Raw genomic sequence first — 13,605 nt, forward strand, 5'->3', positions numbered from 1 at the left:
CACTGACAGTCTCCTTTAAACAGATTCTGATTGTGGTCTGTAAACCTCTTTCCTTGGAAATCTGTGAAAGTGTCAGAAGACACCCTCAAAATGTTAAAGAAAGTAATATAATAAATAATCCTGGTCTGCTGCTTTCTTCAGATCCATGCCAACATTTAATGGGTTCATTTTGGGAACATGTCTCATCTGTCCATTAAGTTTTCGCAGGAATCTGTCCAGCAGGTTTTCTCTAATTAAACAAAACCAACCACCAAACAAAATGTATTTTATCTTGTTGCTACGGAAAAACTGAGCAAATCTTTTTCTCACTCCCATTAAAGGTCAAACAAAAGGCAGATTATTCAGTGTCTTTTTAATATAAGGTAATGTTTCAGGTTCATGCCGCCACAAATAAATATCAAACAATTAAAGCAGGTGGTTTCAATTTTGGGTCTCTGTTGGCTCAGGCAGGTGAAGTGAGGATCATTTTTTGACTTTCTTACTGCAGCCTCAATCTGATAAACTGACATTTGAATCCTGTTGTTCTCGTGACACAGTTGACTTTACAGACAATAGAGCGTGATGTCATGGAGGTACTCTACAATCCTCAGAACCTTTAAACCTGTCCACCTTCGAAACAAAGGGGAGTGGAGAGGTAATCTATCTGAGAAACATTTCTGAATAACCTGTTACAGAGTCCTTTATTGTCAACCTATCGACCACACCCAGCTGATAAAACATAGATCTGAAAATCAGTTCTAAAATGCCCTGAAATCTAAAATCAGAGGAACATACAATTTTTTTGCAAATTTTGCGAAGGAAGTCTGTCTGCTTTGTAAATCACACAATTACATTGGCTCAGGTAGGTGAAGAGGGGGTAGTAGAGGATATTATTTTTAGTGCAGCCTAGATCTGATAAACTGAAATATGATTCCCATTGTGACGAGGTTGATAGAAAATGGGTGACGTGAGAAACTACGACTGAGGAACTGGTTAAGACCTGTTCAACCCCGAGACCTAAGTTTTACTAGGTGAAGTGCACAGAGCCTCATCATAGGCCCGTTTTTGCCCCTTAAAATGTCATCTAGAGGCCATATCCAGTTGGGAAAACATTTTCCTTACGTGCCCCGAGTCAATATGGGCACTGCCATCAAACAATGGGGATAGTGATCAAAAGACATTCCTACGGGTGAGTGGAGAGGTAATCTATCTGAGAAAAATTTCTGAATAACCTGTTACAGCGTCCTCTATTGTCAAACTAGCAGCCACACCCAGCTGGTAAAACATTGACGTTTGGCCGGATTCCAGTTAGAATGTTGGCACTGCCATAAAAACATGAACAGAGACTATTGTCCAGAACCAGGTGACCTTACTCAAATGACTGTTGTTAGAGTGACGTGCCAGATAGGCAAATAAAACCGAGTGACATTTTCTATCTATCTGTGCTTTTCTACACCAAGGTGAGACTGTTTCTTCGTGCTCTAGCCTTACCTTAATGGAGTCTCCGTACAATTACTTTTGTATCATTTTGAATAGAACTGCAGTGGGGGCTCAAAAGAGTTCAGTACTACAACAAACTGAAAAAATACATCTGGATAGACACCTATGGGAGGGCTTTTGGCAAAAATGTAGATGCTCAAAACTATGAAAACGTTCTATCTAGTTGTAAATTCGACCTCTCCTTTGAAAACTCTCAGCACAAAGATTATATCACAGACAAGTTATTCAATCCCATGAGACTGGGATCTGTACCCGTAGTTCTGGGAACTTCAAGAGAAAACTACGAGGACCATATCCCAGGAGACTCTTTCATTCATGTCGATGACTTTTCCACTCCAAAGGAGCTGGCAGAGAGGCTCCGTCACCTAGACCAGAATATGACTGAATACATGAGATTCTTTGACTGGAAAAAAAGGTATATAGTTGTAGATTCACAGTTCAGCAGAGAACATGTCTGCAAAGCTTGTCGTTACCTACAAGAAAACAGAGGATACCAGGCTAGTCATTCTCTTACCAAGTGGTTCTGGGATTAACATAACTAAATATAAGAGCATTGATCAAATTATCATTTAGTTTGGTTCAAGGAAACTTCTTCCATGAACAGTCACCATGTACATTCTGCTTCCACACTCAAACAAATACACTAACTCCACAAATTCATTTTATTTAATATTCCCCACTTCTTCACCCTGTAAACTGCTGCTTCATTTGACTTTGACTTGACTATGTTATATGTATACATATATTCATATACATATTATTTAATTTAATATTCCATTCATCCTGTAAACTACTGCTTCACTTGACTACGTTATCTGTTACGATGTGATGTTATATGTTATGTGTTAAGGTTTGAGGGAGGAGATGGACCCAGGATGCAGAGGTTATAACAAAAGGGGATTTAACATACAAAAACAAAACAAGAACACTAACAAAAGTAACACTGGCGACAAGGCGCACGAAGAACAAGGAAGCAGGAGAAGCTGGTCGAGACAGCAGGAACAGACAAACCATTTCTCACGACGTGGGGAGAAAACAACGAGTACAACCCGACAAAGGGCTTGGAGGACACAGAGGCTTAAATAGACACAAGAGGGAAGGCAGGAGCAATTAACCACAGGTGAAACACATGAGGACTGGGAAGACAATCACCGAAAGGAAGTGAAGATAGAAACCACACACAAGGGACAGATACTACAAAATAAAACAGGAAACAGAAAATACACAGATGAGACTGAAATTAACAAACTAAAGTGACAGGACACCACATTATGTTAGATAGCATGTTGTTTTTTTCTATCCTCTGAATAGTCACCATGTACATTCTGCTCCCCGAATCATACAAATACACTTACTTCACATATACTTATCTTATTTAATATTCCCCACTTCTTCACCCTGAAAACTGTTGCTTCATTTGAATTTATTTGACTATGTTATATGTTATACATATATTCATATTATTTTATTTAATATTCCCCACTCCTTCACCTTGTAAACTGCTGCTTCATTTAACTCTGACTTCAATTTGACTATGTTATATGTTATACATATATTCATATTACTTAATTTAATATTCACTTGACTGTGTTATATTTTATATGTTACAATGTTATGTTATATATTATGTTACATAGTATGTTATTTTTATTCATTTTGTAAAGTCGCCTACTGCGTAGATGTTGGCCTGCCATGTCATTAGAATTGTACTGCTCCGATGACGCTGTCATTGGTGCATGTGACAATAAACTTTGATTTGATTTGATTTGATTTGATTTGATTTGATTTGATTTGATTTGATTTGGTTAAGGAATCATAATATGAAATGGATTTCAACCATGACCCAGTATTTTTAGGGGGGTTTTGAATGTTTTTGTGTAAGTTTGATTTAAAAAATAACTGCTGGATGGATTTACACTTATATAAAAGGAGATTCAGTTTTTCGTGGCCTTTGAATGGTTATGCAAGAACTACTGTACAATATGCTTTGTGTTGGACGTGTCTGTATGTTTTTGATCACAGGGAGATACAATTGAAACTTCCTTCATGACAGGTAGATTTATGTTGTACTATTGGGCGGGTATTTATGCATGTTGTTTTTACAGTGAGGTTACACCTTAACATCCTTCATGACAAATAGTTCTGTGTTGGACCTGTTTAACTGTTTATTCATAGCAAACACTGCCCCTCCCTCATGACAATTCCACCCAGCAGTTCCTAAAATCTATTGGGGTTGCAGGCTCCAAGCTTAGGGCGGCATTGGCCCTGTACTACGAAGCCAGATTGCCAAATGCGCACAATCAAGATTTGTGTGCCTCTGGTCAAGGACCATATGGAGGGGGGGTGGGGGGAGTTGAACTGCCAGGCGGCTGCTCGTACGAGAATTGCACATCATTAATGTTTATTTTTGTCAACATGAATAGATAGCAGATTTCAGTATATATTTTATTTTTTATTATATATTTTTTACTTTGTATAACCTACAATTTTGTCTGCCTGTGTGTGCATCTGTACAGAGTCCAATTTGACCGGCTATTGGAGAGAACGTGAAATTAATAATGTAAGGCAATTTCCTCACGTATTACATATCCATATTTCGAACCTTGTTCATGTTGCATTGAAAGCCGACCCCCCCAATGAAGTTTTAGGTGCATTTTCTACACATCCAGAATTTCATTTTTAAAACATTTGTTTGGGTAACTTCTTTTTATTAACTAATGAATGTAACCTATGGCGTGAAAGAAGGAATTGCATTTGTGTTTTTCAGCGTGAGTGTGTGTGTGTGTGCGTGTGTTTAATGTGTGTACAATGATTCCTCAGTGTCTGTGCAAACAGTGTGTGTGTGTCAAACTAAAGCTCATTAAAAAGACCACGTCATGTGATTAAATGAAACGTTCCATCTCTCATCAAGGAGGCTCGTTTACTTCAGTTCCACACGTGTTGTTAGTAAACACACGCACGCACACACACACACACACACACACACACGCACACACACTCAAACATACACGTGATGATGTCACATCCGTAAACAAACTCGTCCCACAAGAAGCAGAGCCGGGTCGTACCATGTAAATTGAGCGTGGTTCCGTTTGCTGTAAAAAGCCCAATGTCGCCTTAAATAAACGAAAACTGCACGTATAGATTCAGATGTGTCGTTATAGAATATACAGTCTAAATGAAACGGCATCTGTCCGTGTGTTTTTGCAGAGCCCCCCCCCCCCTCCCCCTATTAGCGTGGAATGGTCTCGCCTGTTTGTCCACCGACCCAGCTGGGACTCGACGGATCTTTAAAGCACAGAACGGAAAAGCTCGAATCCTTCCGTCAGACCTCAGTCAATTCTAGCCTCGGTCTTCTTTTTTCGGACATTTCGAATGAGGTAAAGACGTGTTTCCTTCCTTCCGCACGCTTGATTCCTCTTACGACCACGAGCCAATCGGCCGTGGCTAGGTCGACAACTTTTTCCACGTTAAGGGGCTCATTCGTCGAATAACGTCAAAGAGCAGCGCGAGCACGAAGCCTAACGTCAAAAGTTAGCACGAAAGTAGCCGAACTCGTGATTTGTGCTCCAATGGGGACGTTTCAGACGCCTCCTCTGTCCTAACAGCAGGGTTGAGTTTGACATTCAGCCACAACCAAAAGCTGCAAAACGCGTATTCACTGCGCTGTTAGCTCCGTTTTTATATCGTCAGCATTGCAATACAACGCTCTGTTTTAAAATGTATGCGGGGTTGTTGTTGTTATTGTGGTCTGCATCAGGGGGATCACATGTACCCACCTCACGCGTGTGTGGATATTTTTCTTTTATACGTGTGCCTTGTAAACCAAAGATTGTCCATGTAGAGGTGAGTGACGGGGAGCCGCGGCCAATGAGGAGGGTGCCCTACGTCGTAAGACCCTCCCCCGCTGCTTTGTTGACATTGTGCTGCAGCAGAGTCTGGATCGCAGGAGATGGCTCTTTGTCTCTGCGGGAGTTGATGTAACAGCCCGTCACCTGTAGCAGGGCAACAGAAACCTCCATTATAGTCATGTACTTATACTAGTGCGTGTGTCATTCATTTGTATTTGGCCACGGTACGATAAAGTTAATCCTGCGGATTGTGATGATGTTGTCGAGACCATCCCAACACAATGATGTATCTTGCAGTCAACAGTTCATAGTGTATTTTAGGTAAATAAGTCAATATGACAACTAGAAAAGCATATCTCCGCCAAGGGCTAGTAATCCCCTTTTGAAACCCAATTTAAATTCACTAGATACATATTTTATATGGGATCTGCACCAAATGGCACACACACACACACACACACACACTTATATATCAGTGCCCTAAATATGCTTGGTTTTTGTCCTGGGACATTGGAGAAGAGGACAGAACATGTTTTTTTGCCTCAGGTGATAACAACACACTGCTGTGTTGTAGAACAAACCACAATAGAGGAATGTGCCTGAACCATGAATTTTGAAATGTTAAAGAAGGGGGGGGGGGGGGGGGGTAATTCCTGGATCTGCCTCTTATTCCATATCAAGATTTAATGGTGACCTGTCTAGTATTTTTTTGCATAATCCCGCTAACTATCAAACAAACCTGACAAAAAATAAGGGAACAAATATTTCGAAATACGACCATTAAGTATTCTCCTATCCGTCAAACATTAAGGTTTTACCTCGGTGTGCTTGTCTGTGTTGTACTACTTACTTTAAGTGGATGCACAGAGAGTCCACATAATCTGTAATAACTTTTCTGGAAGGCACTGCTCCCTTCACTCTGGATAATCTCTGAAAATTGGCCTGCTGCGTTGCTGTGACCTAGCTGTCAAGTCTAGCAGATGATGTAATGAATGGGCTTTCGGCCACGGCAGGGGGTACACGGAAGTTGCACATGACCCGCACCCGCCCCCCTAACCCCCTCGAGCTATCTTTAAACCAAAAGAGCAGCAAGGGAGTGTGCTTTCAATTTTGGCTGCAGATAACTGAGGCCAGAGAGAGGAGCAGGATTACCCAAGGGTCATTAGAAAGGCAGACGCCTGCTTAACTGTAGACTTTATAGTAATCAACAAACAAGTGGGCTGATTAGCTTGTGTGTTTTTAATGATGAAAACATGGACAAAACTTCCATGGTAATTTAAAGTTGGTCTGAATTGATCTCAGCTTGTTTACGAACGTTGCACTAAGGTGATTGGTTCTTTGTGTGGACGACAGACAGCACCGGTGTAACGGGAGCCTTTGAGAAGCCAATTGTTGTCTCATGTTGTCCCGGAAACACAAGAGACACAGGGCTTTGCTAACCTGAAGGAAAACAGACTTTTGTGGAAATAAGGTGCGTTGCTACCCTGACTTTGCAGATTGTCATCCCCTGTTGCAGAAAAACAAACGGTCAGATCACGCTGAGGTGCTTTTCTAATAAACTACTTGCGTTAAATAATGTGTTGGATCTCAGAAGGTTTCCATAGGACCGGCTTGCCAGCTCTTTTATTGTGTGGTGTTTTTTTCTGTTTTTCTGTTTACAGCCTTGGCAACAGCATCTATTTAGAAAGTCAAAAATGAATGTGACCCTGTTCACCAACAGTTATACTGTTAAATACTTAATACTCAAAGCACAGGTTGAACTGAGGTAGAGTTGAATTTTCTTTGTCTCTCAATACGTCCTACTCTCCCTGCTTTGTCCGTGGATTAGCCTTTAGCAACACAGGAAAGCAACACAGATCAGCCTTTAGCAACACAGACAATACTTCTTTGTTGAATAAAGTCATGGTTGTTTTTAATCCTTTAATTGACTGTCATCTCTAGTTGTGAAAGAAAGAAACACCTACCGACATTTTGAACTGGCAGAGTTAGCAAACGTGTTAGGAAATCCAGTGGCTCTTTGTTCACAAACTTGTCATGTTGCAGCTATAACCCAAGATGCCTCTAAATGATGAGCGACCCACCTCCACATCCAGCGGTGAGGACCAAGGCAGTGATGTGGAGTCATCGTCAGAACGCTGCGACAGCATGACGTCTACCGGCTACCTGGACTGCTCCCGTGAAAGCTTCACCAGCGACAGCTCCAGCAAGCATAGCACGCCGTCCTGTGAGTTTGTCTCCGGCGCCTCTCTCTCATGGGCTCTTGTCCGTACTGCCCACACCGCCGCCTTCATGCAACTCCACCGGTTGCAAACTAATTTCTTTGTTTTCCGCAGCGAGTCCACCCAAAACCTTAACCATGGATGAAGTCATGGAGTCTGTCAGTGACCTGTCCAAACTCAGCCTCGCCCATGAGATCACCGTGAACCGGGACTTCCATCTAGAGCCAGTCAGTCTACCTCAGGACAGGTAAACCAACTGAATAAGATCTAATGTCTCTATTTCCTCTATATTTGATGATGTTGAGTATATTTCTTATATTGAATATACATATCAGATTGTCCTGTGGCTGATAATGGCCCAAACACCCTCTCACAATGTTAAAGAAAGTGTGTGGGGGGGGGACAATGTAATGTTCCATCCTTCCAGTTTGTAGGGTAATGTTGAATTCGATCATAAGAAATTTTCCTTTCAATGCCTTATTAGATTTAATGTTTATTCTGATTGTTCTAAATGTATTTCTCACAGGTCTTTGGGTATTTCTGTAACTCAAAGTAATAATACTATTTGCTTGTACTATCTGCTTGTATATTTTTAAGTGAATAAAAACTTAAATTACAAAAGCAAAGACAAGCTTGTAAGGGTTCTGACACGTGACACATTATTTGGGACCAAAGTGCAAGATAAACAGTCAAAACAATGCTGCAACAACACAGTCAAATATTAAGTTTACCACTGTACACACTGTTTGTACATTATAAAGGTGTTTATCTTTGAATACAATTGATAAATATGCAACCTAAGATCAAGTCAACTGAATTCAGTTAACTCTTTTAAGAAAAGCAAATGTTAACCCTGAAACAGCCTAAATTGGGAAAGAAGGTAAAGGTAAGGGCCTCTGTCTCGAGTTGTCGTCATTCTGTAAGTTTTAGGCACAAAATTGACCTCACAATATCTTTACATGTACACACACACACATGTCCTTTTCTCCTGTATTCTGTGATTTGTTTGAAGGGATTTTTTTTCTTGTGGAATCAAAGAACACGCGTCACAGTTCTTGGTGCACCCCGCTTGCCAGTGATAACATCAACGACTGACGGTCATGGCATCTTCTGACTGATGATATACGACGCTCAACCCTTCACTTCTTTTTGTGTTTTTCAGTTTATGGAAAATGGTTTCAGACAATGTCCACAAAGCTTTCTGGGACATCCTGGCGGCAGAGCTGAACGATGACCCGCCTGAGTATGGCCAAGCTATCAAACTGTTGGAGGAGATCCGAGAGGTCAGCATACACACCAGTTGTTCCAGACATTTTCCGGGGTTTTTTCAGCGTTTGCCAGCTCTCTAGTAAATTGTGAGGAGAATGTTCAAGTGAGCCCACGTGAGGATACGGCAGGAAAAAATCCAGAGACTTTAAAGTACAGACGACTGTGCGTGTTGATGGCATTACAAACACAGGACGGAAAGCACTGGTGTCCCGGACAATCTGTTATGTGAAAGGCAAAAACTCTGGAGAATTTCAAGACTCAATTTTCTGGAGTTCGTGTCTGCAAATGTCTACAGTCTGTTCTTTCCAGCTACACTCAGTTGAAATGAATTTTGCTCTGATTGAAATGTTCCTAATGTTTAGTAATAAACATCCTGTTTTTGTTTTTTTTGTTAAATTTCCTGCATCACCTCTTTTGTGACTAAAACCCAAAGACACAAACCAAGCAAAGACCCAGATGAGTGAACAGATAAATCATTTTCCTCTCTTGACAGATCTTACTGTCTTTCCTCAACCCGGGTGCCAATCGAATGAGGACTCAGATCATGGAGGTTCTGGACATAGACATGATTCGTAAGCAGGCTGACAACAATGCTGTGGACATCCAGGGCCTTGCCTCCTACATTATGACCACCATGGGCAAGATGTGTGCTCCGGTCAGGGATGAGGAGATTAAGAATCTGCGTGAAAGCACAGATAACGTTGTGACATTGTTCAGGTAGACACAAAGTTTGTTTTAAAAGCATTTAAAAACTTTCAAGTGTTAAAATCATACATTGACTGGACTGTTTATTTTCTTCAGGCAAATTTTCCGTGTACTGGACTTGATGAAGGCGGATATGGTCAACTTTAGAATTGATAATCTGCGACCTGTGCTGCAGAGACAGAGTGTTGAATATGAGAGGGCGATGTTCCAGAGCATCCTGGAAAAAACACCCAGTAAGTGAACAAGAATTTGTTTTTCACTTTCATACTTTGTGATAATGTTTCTTAAATACCTTTATAGTATTATAAGCTGCTTTAAGACATGCACTGAACTCTGGGGAACCTCCGGAAACTTTCTGAAGGGACTGTATGCAAGCATGCAAATGTCCAAGTGAGAGCCTCCGGACTTTCTCCAGCCAGGCTCCCTAGTTACATTTTAGCAGAATGTCAGAAGAAGCTTTACTGAGTTAGTATGATAACTTTATTCAGATGCTCTGGACCACACCACCTCCTGGATTAAGTCCGTAGTGGAGGAGCTGCAGTCTGCCACAGAGCAGAGTCGGGGGAAAGAGCGATCTGTGCCGGGGCCTTTCCATATCCTCAATGCTGCCTTCCTCCATATCCTCATATGGGACTACAGTAAAAGTCCACTGCCTGAGGTAAGATTGTGTTGAATATGTGTTTTAAAGATAGAAAGTTTTAGTTTGATCTTTTGTTGGCTTTTATTCATGTAGTTAAATATTATTATTCGTGAAATGCATAGGTTGAAATGCTTTCGTGGAATGAAACATAAAACTGTTATCTTAAGGCCTTAATTAATGTCTCCTACGATTCAAAATCTCATCATCGAAAGAACAACAGAAATGTCTGTTTTCACAGTGTTACATGTTGTTAATACGTCTCTGTGGAAACCGACTTGTTGCTTTGAGGTTGGGAAACAATCAAAAACATTGAGCTTTAAAGGAGCTTGAAGTTAGATTTTTGAACTTTGGACAGGCAGAAGCAGGCTTCGGAATCTGGGGGCTCATTAAAAGAGCTAATGTTTAACTTTCACTGTCAGAATCTGTTTGTAAAGACAGTGATCGACAGAAAGAAACGATTACAGAGGTGAGAACCCACTGGAGTTTAGGCATCAGTTGAGACATAGATCCCAATGGGCCTCACAGCTTCAGCATTGAGTGAGGGAGAACAGAGCCTGGTGTGTCCCCAGCTGCTCCATACTGTTTATTTCAGTCTCTTTTCTTGTTTCCCCTTCAGACGTGGATAACAGATGAAGTACGTTTGCGAGAGATTCAATGGAAGCTCCAGCAGTGTCAGGCGGTGAACGAGGTGCTGCTCATTGTGTACAGCACAATCGGGGGACCTATCCAGAGTTTACCCACCCTGTCCGACCGCCTGAAGAGGATGACCAGTGTGCTGCTGGATGGCATGCACAGGCCGTCAGTTCACGTTTCTTTCATCTCTTAACTTATCTGCTGACTACCTCACATCAAACTGGAACAGAAACCTTACCTCCTTTCTTCTTCATCTTTAGGGGCTTTAACCTAAAAGAGGCACTAGAGAGCGTCAGTGCTCAGATCTGCTGTGAGCTCAACAAGTCTCTTTCCGAGAGGAACTACCCTGCGCTGACCCCGGCGTTGCAGGCCACTGTAAAAGGCCAGATCTGCAGCATCACGCAGAAGGACAATCCCATCCGAACTCTAGTTGGTGAGAGGGAGAGAACTTTTTTTTTTTTAACTCAAAATGAAAATGATAACCAGCCAGAAATAGTAGCTGGGATTTTCTAACCTTGTTTCATTCTTTTACTTTCTGTGCAGAGGATCGTGTGCAGCAGTACTTTATGATGCTCATCTGCAGTCCTAAACCACAAGCCAAACTTGAACAGGTGCCAGCTGGCTTGACTTCCATAAAGCCAGAACTCGCAATGATGGGAGCGAAGTTCATCACCCTGGTCAACTATAACAAGAGTGTCTATGGACCGTTCTACGCGGATATCATCAGGAAGGTGATGTTCAGGAGCAGCCCACCAGCAGCCGACTCTCCTCAGAGCACGGCTCAGGACGCCGTCGCCTCAGATTAAAACAAACATTGGCTCAAGGAGTTTTGTAGCTACTTGATATAGCTGAAGCTAAGGAGGTGCCACAGCTGCACAGTACTACTGCTTTGCTCAGCCGGTCTTCTCCAATAGTTGGAGTTACCTTCAGTGTATTACAAATGTAGTATTTATCGCTACATTGAGCAGTGAAGGCACTGCAGTGTAGGCTCCATTAGGTCAACATTTAATGTGGACCTACATCCTTTGTGATCAATGTTCTAACATAGGCTTTCCTATGAGCATCCACAGCTTATACCAGACAATGATTTATATCTGAGCCAGAGAGACCCTGCATTGTTAGTTTGTCAGTAGACCATAAACTGTATATAAAGATGGACGAAATGGCAGCCCCAGACAAAGTAACTACAGTATAAGTCATCAACCCTCCCCCCTCCATGTTAGCAGATGTGACATTGACCAAATTAAAAAGTCTACATACACGACAAGTTTCTTAGGATCAATTTTTCTCTATTTGGTTCTGGGAAAACAGGCTGATATTTAAAGATGTCGGCTATGACTGACTCATGATTGTTCGAGCATGTGCAGCAGCGTACTCAAAATAATGTCATTTGTGCAAAATGGCAGCGTTCGTATCTGCAGTATTTTGGTTTCATATCTGGTTGGTGAAAGGATTTGGAGACGTGTCGTCCATCTTTATTTACAGTCTATGCCATCGTTGATTTCCTGCTTTGTCAGAGGGAGAAAAGGGCAAAACCTTTGTATGTCTGAGACACACAATAAGCTTTATGCAGCAAAGATGAATACAATTCAAGCATATATATATATATATTTATGGGTATATATCTTAAAAATTAGCAGAGTAGCGTTTACCTATTGTAAACTATGACCGCCATTAAACGTACCGATGCAAATCCTGAAGTAGCCCTTTTTCCATTGAATTACATTTTGATCGTTCTCCCTTTTTCTTTTTTAACCAGCCACAGAACTAAATATTTCTCTGTTGTTGTAATCCACTGATATTATGCTACATAAATAATTTAGATCTAGAAATGGATATTTGACTTTTTAAATAAGCAATTGTCTGCATGAGTAGCCTTTTGTTTTGATTTTGTCATTTCAGTTTTTGCTTGCCAGTGTTTGTCAAATGCTTTTCAGTTCTACTCTTTTACTTGCATTCGAATGGTGGAATACATGTTATATTGATGTAGTTGCAATTATTGTTACTTTCTGAGGTACCGTCGTTTTTACAGTATTGTTATGTTGGCTGTTGAGGCTGAATTTGTTTTGAAAGGTGCTGAACTCAAAGTGATTTTGTGTCCGAAATTTCCTGCAGACCCAAATATGCACAAAGAAAAAAGCAATTATGTGCTTGGTAAGTTGTTGTACTTTTCCTCTGTATCACAGTTAATATAATAAAAAAAGAGACATTTGAAGTTAGTTGTAGTGTATTTTACTTGTGTTTGCATGCCTGTGCACATGTCTTAGAGGCGTGTGTTTGTGTGTGTGTTAGGGTTAAGATATGAATTGTGGCTGGGTTTGAGATGGTTAAGGAAAAGATATTAATTAGTGTGTCCACAATGAATTGAAGTACAAAACAAAAATGCAAAAAACAAGCTACACTGGACTCAAAAGTACAAAAAATATTAATATTAACATAATATCTGAAATGCACATGATTCCGCACAATATATTTACACTCATGTAAGAACATTGTAAACATGCTGATAAACATATTTATATCGTAATTATCATTAAAAAGAAACTAACCTCAATGGTTTTCTAAGTAAACAAATAGACATTAAAGTGGGGTATGTGTAGAAATGTAACATTAAATAATAATGCATTATATTGACAGTCTTTACAGTGAATGTATTAGATATTAAAAATGATAGAAATCATGGTTTTTGCTAAGAAAATTAAAGAAGGAAAAACCCATTTGAAGTACATCCTCAAAGATTAAATATGGAACAGATTCAATTCTATTATTTTCTCTCAATGAAAATACCTTTTAATTTAATTAATAATAA

At 40.5% G+C, this 13,605-nt stretch overlaps 1 protein-coding gene across 1 annotated transcript; it reads left to right on the top strand.

The window, feature by feature from the left end:
- The first annotated feature begins 4,726 nt into the window (after positions 1-4,726).
- Positions 4,727-13,011, top strand: tcp11l2 (t-complex 11, testis-specific-like 2). Its single transcript, XM_062382959.1, has 10 exons — positions 4,727-4,859; positions 7,374-7,554; positions 7,664-7,796; positions 8,712-8,832; positions 9,312-9,535; positions 9,620-9,756; positions 10,012-10,181; positions 10,780-10,961; positions 11,057-11,229; positions 11,340-13,011. The coding sequence occupies exons 2-10, from the start codon at positions 7,386-7,388 to the stop codon at positions 11,600-11,602; spliced, it is 1,572 nt and encodes a 523-aa protein (XP_062238943.1). The 5' UTR covers positions 4,727-4,859; positions 7,374-7,385; the 3' UTR covers positions 11,603-13,011.
- Positions 13,012-13,605: the final 594 nt, after the last annotated feature.

This window comes from Platichthys flesus, chromosome 23 (genome assembly GCF_949316205.1).
Source record: "Platichthys flesus chromosome 23, fPlaFle2.1, whole genome shotgun sequence".
In the NCBI taxonomy this organism is placed as follows: Eukaryota; Metazoa; Chordata; class Actinopteri; order Pleuronectiformes; family Pleuronectidae; genus Platichthys; species Platichthys flesus.

Coding starts and splice junctions, on each gene's coding strand:
- tcp11l2 (XM_062382959.1), top strand. CDS start 7,386: ATGCCTCTAAATGATGAGCGACCCACCTCCACATCCAGCGGTGAGGAC. Junction 7,555..7,663: donor CAAGCATAGCACGCCGTCCT/GTGAGTTTGTCT, acceptor TGTTTTCCGCAG/CGAGTCCACCCAAAACCTTA. Junction 8,833..9,311: donor TGTTGGAGGAGATCCGAGAG/GTCAGCATACAC, acceptor CTCTCTTGACAG/ATCTTACTGTCTTTCCTCAA.